This window comes from Indicator indicator, chromosome 27 (genome assembly GCF_027791375.1).
Source record: "Indicator indicator isolate 239-I01 chromosome 27, UM_Iind_1.1, whole genome shotgun sequence".
In the NCBI taxonomy this organism is placed as follows: Eukaryota; Metazoa; Chordata; class Aves; order Piciformes; family Indicatoridae; genus Indicator; species Indicator indicator.
Window position 1 is genome coordinate 1,356,845 of NC_072036.1, and position 16,224 is coordinate 1,373,068.

Genomic DNA, 16,224 nt, shown 5'->3' on the forward strand with positions numbered 1-16,224 from the left:
AGAGGGGAGATTGAGACTGGAGATGAGGAAGAAACTCTTTAGAGTGAGGCTGGTGAGACACTGGAACAGGTTGCCCAGGGAGGCTGTGGATGTCCCCTCCCTGTAGGTGTTCCAGGCCAGGCTGAATGAGGTCTTGAGCAACCTGGGCTGGTGGGAGGTGTCCCTGCTCCTGGCAGAGGGGTTGGAACTGGATGATCTTTAAGGTCCCTTCCAATCCAAATCATTCTGTGAATCTATGAAATATAAAAAATGTTGTTAATTTCATACAGTTGTGTCAGGAAAATGAAAGGGCAATTAATGAGCTTCATGTTAAAGATTTGGCTGCTCACTTGGCAAAATTGAGATGACAGAATTCAAGAAACAGTGATGAAATGGGAGAGTGTTGTCAATCCAAACAATGTTTTAAACAAATATATCTGCCTCTGCTCACCAAATATTTTAAATAGCCACAACAGCTAAAGATGTCCAGAAAATTCTGATTATCATAGAATCAGATTCAGTCAGGGTTGGAAGGGACCACAAGGATCATCCAGTTCCAACCCCCCTGCCATGGACAGGGACACCTGACACTACATCAGGCTGGCCAGAGCCTCATCCAGCCTGGCCTTAAACACCTCCAGGGATGGGGCCTCAACCACCTCCCTGGACAACCCATTCCAGGCTCTCACCACTCTCATGGGGAAGAACTACTTCCTCACATCCAGTCTGAATCTCCCCACTTCCAGCTTTGTTCCATTCTCCCCAGTCCTGTCACTCCCTGATAGCCTAAAAAGTCCCTCCCCAGCTTTCTTGGAGCCCCCTTCAGATACTGGAAGACCACAAGAAGGTCACCTTGGAGCCTTCTCCTCTCCAGACTGAACAGCCCCAACTCTTTCAGTCTCTCCTCATAGCAGAGCAGCTCCATTCCTCTGCTCATCCTGGTTGCCCTTCTCTGGACACCTTCCAGCATGTCCATAGCCCTCTTGTAACAGAGGCTCCAGAACTGGACCCAGAGCTCCAGGTGTGGTCTGAGCAGAGTGGAGCAGAGGGGGAGAATCCCCTCCCTGGCCCTGCTGGCCACACTTCTCCTGATGCAGCCCAGGCTCTGCTTGGCTCTCTGGGCTGCAAGTGCTCCCTGCTGGCTCCTGGTGAGCTTCTCATCCCCCAGCACCCCCAAGTCCCTCTCCTCAGGGCTGCTCTCCAGCCAGTCACTGCCCAGCCTGTACTTGTGCTTGGGATTGCCCTGACCCAGCTGCAGGACTTTGCACTTGGTCTTGTTGAACCTCCTGAGGTTGGCTTGTGCTCACCTCTCCAGCCTGTCCAGGTCCCTCTGGATGGATCCCTTCCCTCCAGCCTGTCTGCTGCACCACACAGCTTGGTGTCATCAGCAAACCTGCTGAGGGTGCACTCCATGCCTCTGTCCATGGCACCAACAAAGATGTTGAACAAGACTGGTCCCAGGACTGATCCCTGAGGGATTATTAAGAATTCCAAAGTTCCTGCAACAGATAGAAAGCAATTTTGTTTTCAAAGTTCTGGCTTTTTTAATTCCCCCTGGCCCCCACTTAGTTTTAGTAGGCTTTTTATGTATTCTTTCAAATGACAAAAAAAAAAAAAAAAAGGGAAAACAGAAAAAAAAAGTAATTAAATTATAAATCACAGAGAAAATCAAAAATTTAATAAAAGTATATCAAACCATGCCAGGAAGTGCATAAAAATGAATTCCAAAGTGACAGTTAAGCATCGAATAAAATATTGGACCTCTTTTATCTAGCATTTATCCAAAAAGGAATAGAATTTGATTTTTTTTCCCTTCTGCAATAAAAAAACATAAAGCCTTAAAAAAAAAGGAAAAGAAAAAGCCCTAAAGCATCATCAGTTAGCTTTGACATTCTAACAGCCAAGATACAAAAGAGATTTCTATTTCACTACTGCTTGCAACAAATGTGTTGTATTTTTTCCAGATTCTTCTTACTAATGATAAGTCAGAATGCAAGAAATATTGGCTTACCACTTTGTGCCCCTCTGTGCCTTTTGAACCAATTTTATGGAAGAATTAGAAGCCCACATGGAACCATAGAGTGGTCCAGGCTGGAAGGGACCTCCAAAGTTCATCCAGTCCAGCCCCCTGCAGTCAGCAGGGACATGCCCAGTGCCTCGTTGAGTCTTACCTTGAATATCTCCAGGGATGGGGCCTCAACCACCTCCCTGGGCAACCTGTTCCAGTGTTCTACCACCCTCATGGTAAAGAACTCGTTCCTGATATCCAATCTCAATCTGCCCTTCTCTAGTTTGAAGCCATTGCCCCTGGTCCTGTCCCTGCAGACCTTTGCAAACAGTCTCTCTGCATCCTTCCTGTAGCCCCCTTCAGGTCCTGGCAGGCTGCTCTTAGGTCTCCCTGGAGCCTTCTCTTCTCCAGGCTGAACACCCCCAGCTCCCTCAGCCTGGCCTCATAGCAGAGCTGCTCCAACCCCCTGATCAGTTTCATGGCCCTCCTCTGGACCCTCTCCATCAGCTCCATGTCCTTCCTATAGTGAGGGCTCCAGACCTGCACACAGCACTCCAGGTGAGGTCTCCTCAGAGCAGAGCAAAGTGGCAGAATCACCTCCCTGGCTCTGCTGGCAATGCTGCTTTGGATGCAGCCCAGGGTGGGATTTGCCTTCTGAGCTGCAAGTTCACACTGCCTGCTCCTGTCCAATTTCTCTTCCATCAGCACCCCCAAATCCTTTTCCTCAGGGCTGCACCTCCTCACCCAGTCTGTATTGACAGTGAGGATTGTTCTGTCCCAGGTGCAGAACCCTTCACTTGCTCTTGTTGAACCTCATGAGGTTCACCTGGGCCACCTCTTCACACACAAGAGCTGTCACATCCAAAAGCCTCAGTCTCCCAGAGGGAGATGCATCCTGCAACATCTTCAAGCACCAGTGTGTCAAAAAATTTTATGCAGCATTTAAAATGTCTTGTTCCTGGACATGATGGAGGCAAAACTTGCTCTCTTCTTTGCCTGTTACCTTATTTTGAAAGCACTGCTGAGGAAAAATAAAGGTCAGTTCTTCTCTGAGCTACAGATATGAGTTCTGTCTTGGCCCATCTCTTTTTTCCCCTTGTTTTGTTCTGTATTTCATGCAGTGAAGGCAATGAACATAACTACAGCCCTCAGCGAGTGAGATCTTCTTTCACTGCCCCAGAAACACTGAGACTGTCACTCAGAGAGCCATAGTTTGCTTGTGATGCTTTTGCTTTGACCTGAAGGGTGATGTTAGTGCTGGGTATGAAAATAATGAATCATAGCATTGTTTTGGTTGGAAAGGCCCTCTAAGATCATCAAGATCATCAACTCCAACCATCATAGAATCATAAACTTCTTTTAGTTGGACAAGACCTCTAAGATCATTGAGTCCAACCTTTGAGCCAACACCACCATGGCCATGAAACCATGTCCCCAAGGGCCAGGGCCACACATTTCTTGAGCTATGCACCAGTTCTGCTTCTCCAAGGAATCAGGTGTCTTTGCCCCATAACTACATATCACTTACACATCTTGAACCTCCATTTGCCACCAGTGGGTTGTTCACTTTATAGTACTTTAAGAGCAAGGACCACTGTTGGAACCACTTCCAAATTGAATAAGAGCTGCAAAGAATCCCAAGTTCCTCTGAAAAGGCACATTGTTCATGTCCTCCCATGGCATAGAATCATTTTGGTTGAAAGAGATCTTTCAGACCATCAAGTCCAGCCACTAAGCCAGCCCTGCCAAGTCCCTCTGCATAGAATCATAGAACGGTTTGGGTTGAAGGGACCTTAAAGATCATCCAGTTCCAACACCCTTGCCATGGGCAGAGGCACCTCCCACTGGACCAGGCTGTTAAAGGCCTCCAGGGAGGAGCATCCACAGCCTCCCTGGGCAACTTGTTCCAGTGTCTCCTCACCCTCACTGGAAACAATTTCTTCCTCATCTCCAGTCCCATTCTCCTCTCTTCCAGCTCAAAGCAATTGTCCCTCGTCCTATCACTCCCAGCACTTATCAAAAGTCCCTCCCCAGCTCTCCTGGAGCCCCTTCAGGTGTTGGAAGGCTGCTCTAACTTCTCTCTGGAGTCTTCTGTTTTCCAAGCTGAGAAAGCTTCACATCTCCATGTCTGTTGAACACTTCCAAGGATGGGGACTCCATCACTGCTCTGGGCAGCTTGCTCCAGGACTTGACAACCCTTTCTAAGAAGAATTTTTTCCCTACCTAAGAATACATGGAATCTGAAAAATGGGAAGAGAATGAGAAAAAAGAACCTGAAGCACTTTGCCCATGAAGAAATTTCAGCTCAGACTGGTTGAAGAGGTTAAATACACTGCAGGCTCCCTGCATGGAGGGCTCAGAGGCGGCAGGCAGCTGGCTTGCACCATGGGTCCAGCAGCTATGTCACAGGAGGACAAAATCTCGAGAAGTCTCTGCACTTTGACAGTCTGTGCCTTGATTTTTCCCATTCTGTCCTCCTTCCAGTTACTTCAACTTTAGTTAACCTCTGCTGCATTGTTCCCAGTTGGGGTTTCTCTGGGTTTGCACTGCCTTTGCTGCCCCACTGTGTCTGCAGAGAGTTCACTGGACAGTGAAGGTGTGATGGGTTGAGAATTCCCCCCAATGTTAAATTTGCCAGCCCAGCCCAGCCCAGTTGGAAGCAAATGAAGCTGTATTTACAAGCAAAACTACAGTCTACAATGGAATGCAATGAATAGGTACAAAATACACAATATTTACAATATTTACAGGTATTTACAATTTATAAACAGCGTAAGAACCCCCCCTGGCCAAAAGCCAGGGGAGCTAATAGCTTCTCCATTCCCTGCCCCCCTCCTTACCCCCCTGGACACAAAGGGACAAGAGACAAGAGCAGAGTTGTTTTGTTAGACTTAGCCAACGCAATGCAGCCAAGGTCAAGCAGAAGTGAGTTAGTGTCTCTCAGAGCAAGAAGCCAAAAGAGAGAGAGATTGTTCTGTACAGCATGACAACCTCATCAGGTGCAGTATGACCAAATGCAAGGTCCTGCAGCTGGGGCAGGGCAATCCCAGGCACTGATACAGGCTGGGCCCCAGGGACTGACTTGAGAGCAGCCCTGAAGAAAAGGACTTGGGGTTGCTGGGGGATGAGAAGCTCAACATGTGAGCACTTGCAGCCCAGAAAGCCAATCACATGCTGGGCTGCAGCAAGAGAAGCATAGCCAGCAGGGTGAGGGAGGGGATTCTCCCACTCTGCTCCACTCTGCTGAGACCCCACCTGGAGCACTGCATCCAGTTCTGGAGCCTCTGTTACAAGAAGGATATGGAGTTGCTGGAAGGTGTCCAGAGAAGGGCCATGAGGATGAGCAGAGGGCTGGAGCTCCTCTCCTATGAAGACAGACTGAGAGAGTTGGGGTCGTTCAGTCTGGAGAAGAGAAGGCTTCCAGGAAACCTTCTTGTGGCCTTCCAGTATCTGAAGGGGGCTCCAAGAAAGCTGGGGAGAGACTTTTTAGGGTGTCAGGGAGTGATAGGACTGTGGGGAATGGAACAAAGCTGGAAATGGGTAGATTCAGATTGGATGTTAGGAAGAAGTTCTTCCCCGTGAGGGTGATGAGACACTGGCAGAGGTTGTCCAGGGAGGTGGTGGAAGCCTCATCCCTGGAGGCTTTTAAGGCTAGGCTGGATGTGGCTGTGAGCAACCTGCTGTAGTGTGAGGTGTCCCTGCCCATGGCAGGGGAATTGGAACTGGCTGATCCTTGAGGTCCCTTCCAACCCTGACAATTCTGTGATTCTATGATTCTAGTTTAAGTCTGTTACCTGTCCAATGGATTGTTTAGAATTTATCATTACTTTCATTTTTACACCCAATAATGATTCATTTACATTCTACTACTTTCTGTTCAGTGCCTGTGGAAAATTTTTAAAGGCGTAGCCTAAAACTACCACAGAAAGCTTTTGGTGGAATGATCTTACCCCTGTTAGGGTCTGCTCTCCAGGGGTCACACAAAGGAGTAACTCTCCATCTGCTTTGTTCTCTCCCATCTCCCATGAAGCCTGTGCCTGCTCACGCTTTGGTGATAACTGTGATCCCGTCACTGGTCGCTGTATCTGCCCTCCCAACACTGTTGGGGAGATGTGTGACAGATGTGCACCAAACCACTGGGGCCATGACATTGTCAGTGGCTGCAAGGTGAGTGGATGTCTGTTTTCTCCCTGGTTTACCTCTTTCCCATGGGGTAAATACTGAAGTTGGCAGCTGGAACACAGTTGAAGGTTTGTCTCCGCATTGTGAGTGTTGGTGCCAGGCTGTGGTGTAAATGTTGGTGATCTGTTTTCTGAACACCACAGATCTTCTGTCTCAGCTAGTCAGCCTGGAACACTTCACACCCTGCTAACACTGCTGCTACACTGAGTCAGCATCCCCCTTCAGCCTGTACCTTTTACTGTATCTGTCGAAGATCAGAGAATTGTTTCAGTTGGAAAAGATCACCCAGTCCAACCATCAGCCTGTGCTGGTTTGAGGCCAGCCAGAACATCTCTTGCCCCAAAAAGGGACAAAAGAATGACACACGCAAATGGATTGGAGAGTGATGGAAAAGTTTAAATGGAAAAGCAATTGGTGAAGCTACAGAAAACTACAAACTACAAAGCATAGTGGAAAAGAACATCCTAAAGCATACAGAACCCCCTCGCAGAATTCCCAAAAGCTTCCCAATCCTCCCTTTCTCCCACCTGAGGGTCTACCCAATCCCTCAGGGCTCTTCCTTCCCCCCCCCCCCCTCCCCCTGCTAGGCAAGTCTCAGGCTGGCCAGGTCTGAGACTGCCCCCCCCCCACACTCCATTCTCCTCCTGGCATTAGGCCTAGCCAGGCCTAAGAGGCCTGAGATACCCTGCCCCCGGCATTACCCGATAAGAGAGGACATCTCCCATGGGAGCAGAGAGGGAAGAAAGAGGAAGAGGATGACTCTGCAGATGGCTTTATAGGGCGCAGGATTTATGGGTAGAAATACGCCGTTTCCTGTGTCCACCCCCAGTGGGCGAGTACCTGGGACACCAGAGGTGTATCTCATGCAGCAGTGGCAGGGGGCACCCAGCCCAAACTGCCACACAGCCCAACACCACCATGACCATTATCCATGTCCCCAGGTGCCATGGCCACAGATTTCTTGAACAACTCCAGGGATGGGGACTCCACCACCTCCCTGGGCAGCCTGTTCCAATCCCTGACCACTCTTGCACCAAAGAAATTTTCCTCATCTCCAACCTAAACCTTCCTGGCACAATTTCAGGCCATTTCGTCTCCTTCTATCACCTGATACGAAAGAGAAGAGCCCAACCCCCACCTCACTGCAACCTCCTTTCAGGGAGCTGTAAAGAGCAATGAGGTCACCTCTCAGCCTCCTCTTCTCCACACTAAACACCCCTAGCTCCCTCAGCTGCTCCTCCACAGCCCTGTTCTCCAGACCTTTCCCTAGCTTTGCTGCCCTTCTCTGGGCATGCTCCAGCACCTGAATGTCTTTTCTGTAGTGAGGGCCCCAAACCTGAACTCAAGGTGTGGCCTCACCAGTGCTGAGAATGGGCCACAATCACTTTCCTGGTCCTCTTGGCCACACCATTGTCAGGCCAGGATGTTGGTGGCCTTCTCAGCCACCTGGGCACACCCTGGCTCATGTTCACACGGCTGCCCGCCAGCACCTCCAGGTCTTTTTCTGCTGGGCAGTTTCCAGCCACTCTGCCCCAAGCCTGCAGCCTGCATGAGGTTGTTGTAACCCAAGTGCAGGAGCCAGCACTTGGCCTTGTTGAACCTCATGCAATGGACCCCATGGATCCCACCCAGCCAGGTCCCTTTACAGAGCCTTCCTGCCCTCAAGCAGATCAACACTGCCACCCAAGTTAGTGTCATCTCCAGACTTACTGAGGATGCCTCAGTTGCCTCGTCCAGATCATTGATAAAGACATTAACCAGGAGTGGCCCCAACCCTGAGCCCTGGGGAGCACATAGCAGTGGATAGCTGTAGAGTTACAGGGAGATGACAGTGCCTTTGCAGAACAAATTTACTTACTGTGATACCACTGGGGATTAGTACTTGAATCTGACTTGAGAAGAGCTTCAACTTGTGCATAAAAGGCAGTGAAGAGAGAAGACAACAGGCACCTGCAGGTGTAAAATGTACTTGCTTCCTACGTTCTTAAAGGAGGAATAAACCTTCTCATTAGCCTTTAAATCCTTGTCCCAGTGTTTGACACAGAGTTAAAAAAAGTAACCTGAAGGGAAGACAGGAAAAGGTTTAGAGAAACAATAACAGCATGGCAGAGTCCATGAAAGCTGTTGTCATTGTCCCACCCTTCAGTTAAGGGGAGCAGTATTCAGTTAAGATGGGAGACTGTTGACAGTGAATATCTTATGCAGTTCAAATGCCTTCTCCCCTCTGCTGCTCTCATTGGTGATGAGGGATTCACAGGACTGCTGCAATTACTCCAGAAATCTGAGTCTTGTCTGAACATGGTCATACACCATTAATGCTCCTTCTTAAAAAGGCTGTTTGTCATGTAGCTCAGGCTGCAAACTAATTACTGAGAATGATTTCTTTTTTTTCTTTTGTATTTATGGAAACCTCCTCCTGTGAAACCTCTGCTGTGCTCCTGTGATACAGACTCTTGGCTTCTGAAACCAGCTTAATGAGGTTGAAGACCTCTGTTTGAAATCTGGAGTATATTCTCTGATTGTCTTTTATGTGAGCACACTAGAATGACAGTTCCATGGCACCATCTAAATTAATAATGATCTATCAGCCCACATCTCTTTCAGTGTGCAGCAGCTAATTCCTGCAAAGTGAGATGTGAACCTCCTGCCTTGCACTCTTTGCAGGAGATTTCCAGGGCTGTCAGAACTCAGGGACACAGGGAGCAGTGCCTCAAACTGATGGCTCACAAACCAAAGCATCTGATGGGAATTTCAGATTTGATGTTGCACACCAAGCAATTTCAGGGTATGGGGAGCAAGTTCTTTCCAAGCTTCATTGTAGAATCTGAGAATTCTTTTGGTTGGAAAAGCCCAATAAGATCATCCAGTTCAACCATCAACCCAACACCACCATGGCCATTAAACCAGAGTGCCATGGCCACACCTTTCTGGAATACCTCCAGGGATGGGGAATCCACCACCTCCCTGGGCAGCCTCTTCCAATCCCTGACTACTCTTGCAGCAAAGAAATTTTTCCTCATCTCCAACTTAACTCTTCCCTGGCACAATTTCAGGCTATTTCCTCTCATTCTATCACCTGAGACTAGGGAGAGGAGACCAACCCCCACCACACTGCAGCCTCCCTTTAGGGTGTTGTAGAGAGCAATGAGGTCTTCCCTCAGCCATCTCTTCTCCAGACTGAACTCCCCCAGTTCCCTCAGCTGCTCCTCACCAGACCCTCTCCAGACCTTTCACCACTTCTGTTGCTTTTCTCTGGACATGCTTGAGCACCTCAAGGTCTTTCCTGCAGTGAGGGGCCCAAAATTGAACCATTATTCAAGTGTGGCCCCACCAGTTCAAATGCATCTTGCAGAATAAGATCCTTCTTGTCAGAGGGCTTTCATTTGTTAGGTAGGAGTCTAACATTTAACCAGCAGTGAAGTAGTTTCTCTGGTGTTCAGGTAAGATTGAATCAGGATGTTTCCCTTCTGTAATGACCTTTTCTATAGATGGACTTTCCAGATCAGAAAAAAGGTGCTGTAAGCATTCATGTAATGAACAGTTTTGCTTAGAAATGGAATCCACATTTCCTTCCTCTCTTTTTCAGCTTTGTGTCCTCAATTTTAGCAAGTCTATGTCTATCACAGAATGGTTTGGGTTAGAAGGGACCTTAGAGATCATCTAGTTCCAAGCAGGGACACCTCCCACCAGCCCAGGCTGCTCAAGGCCTCATCCAGCCTGGCCTTGAACACCTCGAAGGAGGAGACATCCACAGCCTCTCTGGGCAACCTGTTCCAGTGTCTCACCACCCTCACTGCAAAGAATGTCTTCCTTGTCTCCAGTCTCAATCTCCCCTCCTCCAGCTCAAAGCCATTGTCCCTCATCCTGTCACTCCAAGACCTTTTCAAAAGTTTCTCCCCAGCTCTCCTGGAGCCCCTTCAAGTACTAGAAGGCTGCTCTAAGGTCTCTCTAGAGCCTTCTGTTCTCCAGGCTGAACAGCCCTAACCCTCTGAGGGTTCTGCAGCCCTCTGATGGCAACCTGTGCTACTGGCACTGAGTTTGCTTCTGCAAACTGAACTTCTCTGTATGAGATTCTGGTCACATCAGTAGTCACAGCAAATGTCCTGTGATAAATCTGCAGTCCAGTCACAGTAATGGCACTGAGGGATTCTTCTGTTCTTTGGAAGCCTGCTGCTTTCCCTGATGCTGACTTCTGCATCCTATATGTAGACCCCCTGGAAATTCACCTGTTTCTGTCCTTACCTGCCCACTGAAGTCTCATTCCATAAGGCAGTTTACTCCCCAGAACACCACATGACTAAATTTCTGTCCCTTACAGTGTAAATCAGTGCCAGCTAAGAGCTGTCTGAGGGATGAGTAATAAACCTTGAACTAGGTTCCACTTGCACCACTGCCCCTGAGCAATGCCAGTTGTAGCAAAGTGGTCTGAACATGGCTTGCAGAGGATTTACATAGAAAGGCCCTTTTTAGACAGCACTTAGAGGTTTTCAGTTAATTTTGTTGCAAAGTGTCCTCCTGGCCCTGACCCTTTTAGAATGATTTGATTTCATTGCCTAAGTTTTCAGTGATAAGTAATATCTGTTCAAGAAGAAAATGGTGTTGTAAATGTATTTTGGTGTGATTGCTTGACCCTTGTTGAGTAAAGATAAATGCCTAGCCTGCTAATTCAGATATACTCCCTTCAGGCAGTGCAGACTCACTGCTCTATTTCATTTATTGATACATGAAAGTTGGGGTTTTTGGGTGGTGTTTTGGTGGTTGACTTCTTTGGGGTTTTTTTCAGAAGCACAGTTGGCATTTTCTCTTTGTTTCTCTCATTTTTAGTTTTCTTTTTCTTCTTTTTTTTTCAGAATCCCCATTGTCATTGCCTGTTTCTCTCCTTTTTCTTTTTCTTTTTCTTTTTCTTTTTCTTTTTCTTTTTCTTTTTCTTTTTCTTTTTCTTTTTCTTTTTCTTTTTCTTTTTCTTTTTCTTTTTCTTTTTCTTTTTCTTTTTCTTTTCTTTTTCTTTTTCTTTTTCTTTTTCTTTTTCTTTTTCTTTTTCTTTTTCTTTTTCTTTTCTTTTTCTTTTTCTTTTTCTTTTTCTTTTTCTTTTTCTTTTTCTTTTTCTTTTTCTTTTTCTTTTTCTTTTCTTTTTCTTTTTCTTTTCTTTTTCTTTTTCTTTTTCTTTTTCTTTTTCTTTTCTTTTTCTTTTTTTTTTCTTTTTCTTTTCTTTTCTTTTTCTTTTTCTTTTTCTTTTTCTTTTTCTTTTTCTTTTTTTTTTTTCTTTTTCTTTTTCTTTTTCTTTTCTTTTTCTTTTTCTTTTTCTTTTTCTTTTTCTTTTTCTTTTTCTTTTTCTTTTTCTTTTTCTTTTTCTTTTTCTTTTTCTTTTTCTTTTTTTCTTTTTTTTTTCAGAATCCCAGTTGTCATTTTCTCTTTGTTTCTCTCATTTTTGGCTTTCTTTTTCTTTTTTTTTTTTTTTTTCAGAATCCTAGTTGTCATTGTCTCTTTGTTTCTCTCATTTTCAGGGTTTTTTTTCAAAAGCACAGTTGTCATTTTCTCCTTGTTTCTCTCCTTTTTAGCCCTGTGACTGCAGCCCCGTTGGAGCCCTGAGTTCTCAGTGTGACTTCAAAACAGGTTGTTGCTTCTGCCGCCCTGAATTCTCCGGGGACAAATGCATGGAGTGCAGGGTGGGCTACTGGAATTATCCACACTGTGTTGGATGTCAGTGCCTCCTGGCAGGCACTGATCCACAGAGCTGTGATGCAGAAACAGGGAAGTGCTCGTGCAGTGATCCCACTGGCCAGTGCAGCTGCAAGGTAGGACAGTGAAGGCTGTAAACTGAGCTTGTAGCTGCTGAGAAGTTTATTTGTACTTGCCTGCTCCAGCAATACCTGCAGACAGAACTTGGTGGTTCTCAGAGTGCCTTTGCTGACTGCTGTGGGAGCAGAGCAACACTTGAGTACTTCTCAGCTGCTTTTTCACATGCTGGCCCTTCACAGAATCATAGAATGGTGGTTGCTAGAAGGGAGGGTGTGGATGCCTTCTCCCTGGGAGTGTTCAAGGCCAGGCTGGATGAGGCCTTGAAGGGCTGAGTCTGGTTGAGAGGTGTCCCTGCCCATGGTGGGGAGGTTTCATAGAATCATAGAATGGTTTGGGTTGGGAGGGACCTTAAAGATCAGCCAGTTCCAAGCACCCTGCTATGACCGGGGACTCTTTCCACTCATCTAGATTGCTCAAGGCCCCCATCCAGCCATGCCTTGAACACCTCCAGGGAGAGGCCATCCTCAACTTGCCTAGGCAACCCATTCCAGTGCCTCACCAGCCTCAAAGGGAATTTCTTTCTAATGTCTCACCTAAATCCAGCTTCTTCCACTTTGAAGCTGTTACTCACCCCCATGCCTTTCTAAAAATTCTCTTTCCAGCTCTTCTTTATCCACCTTCAAATACTGGAAGGCTGCTCTGAGGTCTCCCTGGAGCCTTCTCTCCTACAGGCTGAACAGCCCCAGCTCCCTCCACCTGTCAGAGGAGAGGTGCTCCAGCCCTCTGATCATCTGACACTCAAGAGTCAAGGGACAAAACAAGTCTCCTCAGATATCTGGTGGAGTACTTCCAGTAGGAAGATGCCCACTGTTCATACCTGCAAAGAAAGAGAACCTTCAGTCTGCTCACAAACTTTCTAGCTCTGGACCAGGAGTAGATGATCTCTAAGGTCCCTTCCAATCTGAGCCATTCTATGATTCTATGAAAATCTAAGCTAAATAATGTGTATTTGCTGCCAGTTACGTGTGGAAATGAGGGTTAAAAGTGCTAAATCCTTTGGGATAATGTTGGTTTCCTGTATAAGCTTTGGGAAGTTGAATTTGTGGTTTAGATTGGCTTCTTCACATTACTCTCAAGAGAAAAAATGGAGGGGGGAGGATAGGAAAAGCCAACCAGGGCTATCAGATTGGTGATTTCTTTTCAAAAGCCTTGGTCTCGGTGTGAAATGGGTTTGAAAGGCTCTGCATAAATGATTGTGTATCTAAGCCCTATCTGGTGTAGCTTTTTATTTGGACTAATTGAAAAGTGCAAATAAAAGCATTGCCATTACAGCAGTGAAACATTTCAGCCTTGTTAATCTTGTTCAGTCATGTGGAAAACAATCAGGGGGAGGGGAAAGCTTTTTCTCTGCAGCCTTTCCATTAAAATCCATTTCACACAGCAAGAACATTTAGTGCTCCACCTTAAACGTTCTAATTCCTGTGAAACAAAAGGCTTGATTAACCCTGCCAGTTTCAGAAGGACTTCTTTCTTTCTTATCAATCAGTTATTGAGCACCTCAGGCCCAAAGTGGCATTTTCTGTGCTTACAACTGTCAGTGTGACACCAGCATCCCTTGCTCAGAGCTTCTCGGTGGATACAAATGCAAATGCCTCAAATTAATTGTGTGTGTTTGCATACACACATGACAAGAAGCTGGAAAGTTCCTTGGGTGTTTCCTTGTGATGTTATTATTCCTTGGGTGTTTCCTTGTGATGGTTCTTATTCCTTTCTGCACACTGCTGCTCTCATTCCCGAGTGACTTTCTTTTTCTCACTACTAGGTCAAAATTAACCTTGCCTTTACATTTTCAATTATTCTAATTATTTTTAAATGCTCTTTCTCTTCCAGGTGAACGTGGAAGGTGTCCACTGTGACAGGTGCAAGCCTGGTACATTTGGTCTCTCTGCCAGAAACCCCCTTGGCTGCAGCAGTTGCTATTGCTTTGGCATTACCACGCAGTGCAGCGAGGCAAGGGGGCTGGTGCGCATGTGGGTGAGTAGGGGAACTGCTGAGCCATGTAATGTGATAATGTTGGTTCCTGCTGGCATCTTTTAGGCAGGCACTGAGAGGTAGCTAGGAAATGCCAAACATTTAAGCAATCATTTTCCTCTATAGCCTGTAGAAGTGGAGAGAGCAGCAGGTTCCATTAGACAATCAGGGTCAAGGCATTAGAAGTAAGCAAGCAGATAAGAAAAGCAGTGAGATGATAGCTGGCATCAAGCTGAAGGAAAGCTATTAAAAACCAGGAGGGAGCAAGCTGGTCGTGTGGGGAAATTACACAGACCACTGCCTTGTGACATAATCACTGCTACACAATACACGGCTTCCCAGAATCACACAATGCCATTTGGAAGGACCCCAAGGACCATCTGGTCCAACCTTTCTAAGTAATAGTGGAGCTGAAATGAGCTGGCCTAGCACCATGTCAAGCTGAGTCTTAAGATTGTCCAGTGTAAGGGAAAATGTAGTTTACCCAGGTGTGTCCAAGGGTCCCAGATGCTTGTTGTCCAGAAGACATTTCCCGTGGTTCAATTGATCTGTTTCTCTTCATTGTTGTTTTCATTTATTTTTTTTTAAGAGCTTATTGAAGTTTTATTTAAATCCAGGAGTGGGAGGGTAGAAGCGAAGCCGTCAGAGGGATGGAAGGCCACAAAGATGATTAGGGGCCTGGAGCATCTCTCTTTTAAGGAAAGATTGAGAGAATTGTGGCTTTTTAGTCTGGAAAACAGAAGACTGTTGGGGGATCTCATCAATCCTTATAAATACTCAAAAGGTGGGTGTCAGGAGGAGGGAGCCAGTCTGTTTTCAGTGGTGCCCAGGGACAGGACTAGGGATAAAGGGCACAAATTTGAACATAGGAAGTTCCATCTAAGCATGAGATTTAAGGGTGCTGGAGCCCTGGAGCAGGCTGCCTAGAGAGGTGGTGGAGACATTCAAAACCTATCTGGATATGTTCCTGTGTGACCTGCCCTAGCTGATCCTGCCTTGGCAGGGGGATTGGATGTGATGATCTCATCATCTTCCACTGCCTAATTTTCTGTGGTTCTGTAAACAAAGAGCTCTATACCCTTTTGTGGGACCCAGAGACCTGTGCTAGACTGACCAATAAAGGCAGGCTGGATGCCTCCATTTATCTGCACAATGAGCACAAAACTCACATTGAGACCACTGCTGTCTGTCACTGCTATGCCAGCTCCTGAGGTACATTCTGGAGGAGCTGATTCTGATGGAAAATGACTGGTCCAGCCCCCTTGTTTGGCCACCCATAGCTCTGCTAGAAAGCATGGCAACCAGAGGGGGAATGTCTGCCTAATGGAAATCAGCCCAAGCCCTCTGACTTCTTGTGCACAAGCATCAACTGGATAAGGAGACTTCAGGCTGAAATCAAGGTGCGACCTCTTACTAAAGAATTCACATCTCTGGCTTAAAGTAATATGAACACACTCAGTCTGCCCTCCATTGCCCAGTCACAGAATCATAGAATTACAGAATCATAGAATGGTCTGAATTGGAAGGGACCTCCAAAGGTCATCCAGTCCAACCACCTCTGCAAGGACATCCTCCACTAGATCAGGTTGCACAGAACCCTGTTGAGCCTCACTTTGAATATCTCTAGGGATGGGGCCCCAACCACTTCCCTGGGCAACCTGTTTCAGTGTTCCACCATTGTCTTAGTGCAGAATTTGTTCCTAACATCCAATCTACATCTCCTCTTCTCTACTTTGAAGCCATTGCCCCTTGTCCTATCACCACAGGCCTTTGCAAACAGTCTCCATCCTTCTTGTAGCCTCTTTCCAATATTGGAAGGCTGCTCTAAGGTCTCCCTGGAGCCTTCTCTTCTCCAGGCTGAACACCCCCAGCTCCCTCAGCCTGGCCTCATAGCAGAGCTGCTCATCATTTCCATGGCCAATCCACTAGCACCTCTCTGCCTTCCCAGTGAATTAAATGATTCATCCTGACCTGAGCCAGTTTTTCTCATGATTTGAGTTTTGCCCATCACATGTCACTAGGCTGGAGATGAAAGGCTGGGGAAGGTTGACAAGTCATAAAATGTAATCAAGTTCCATGACACCAACAGTCCTGGAAAACTGTGCTTTGACCTTTGTGGCAGCACAAAGCAGCCCCCAGGTACAACATTGTTTAAAACCTCCTCATTATTTTGTGTCTCATTGTTAATTCCTTCAAGTGTATGTCCACATCTGCTCTAGTTTTTGGTGCTCTGCTCTATTTCAGAGTTGATGCAGAGCTTTAAAGTGAGTGAGAATGGCTTCTGC

General features: G+C 46.6%; 1 protein-coding gene across 1 annotated transcript in view; it reads left to right on the forward strand.

Moving 5' to 3' along the window:
* The window catches only part of LAMA2 (laminin subunit alpha 2), a 500,110-nt gene that overhangs the window by 314,712 nt on the left and 169,174 nt on the right, over positions 1-16,224 (forward strand). The window contains exons 22-24 of the mRNA XM_054393014.1: positions 6,018-6,154; positions 11,728-11,964; positions 13,799-13,942. Of these exons, the coding sequence (XP_054248989.1) occupies positions 6,018-6,154; positions 11,728-11,964; positions 13,799-13,942 (518 nt within the window). The remainder of the gene's footprint in view (positions 1-6,017; positions 6,155-11,727; positions 11,965-13,798; positions 13,943-16,224) is intronic.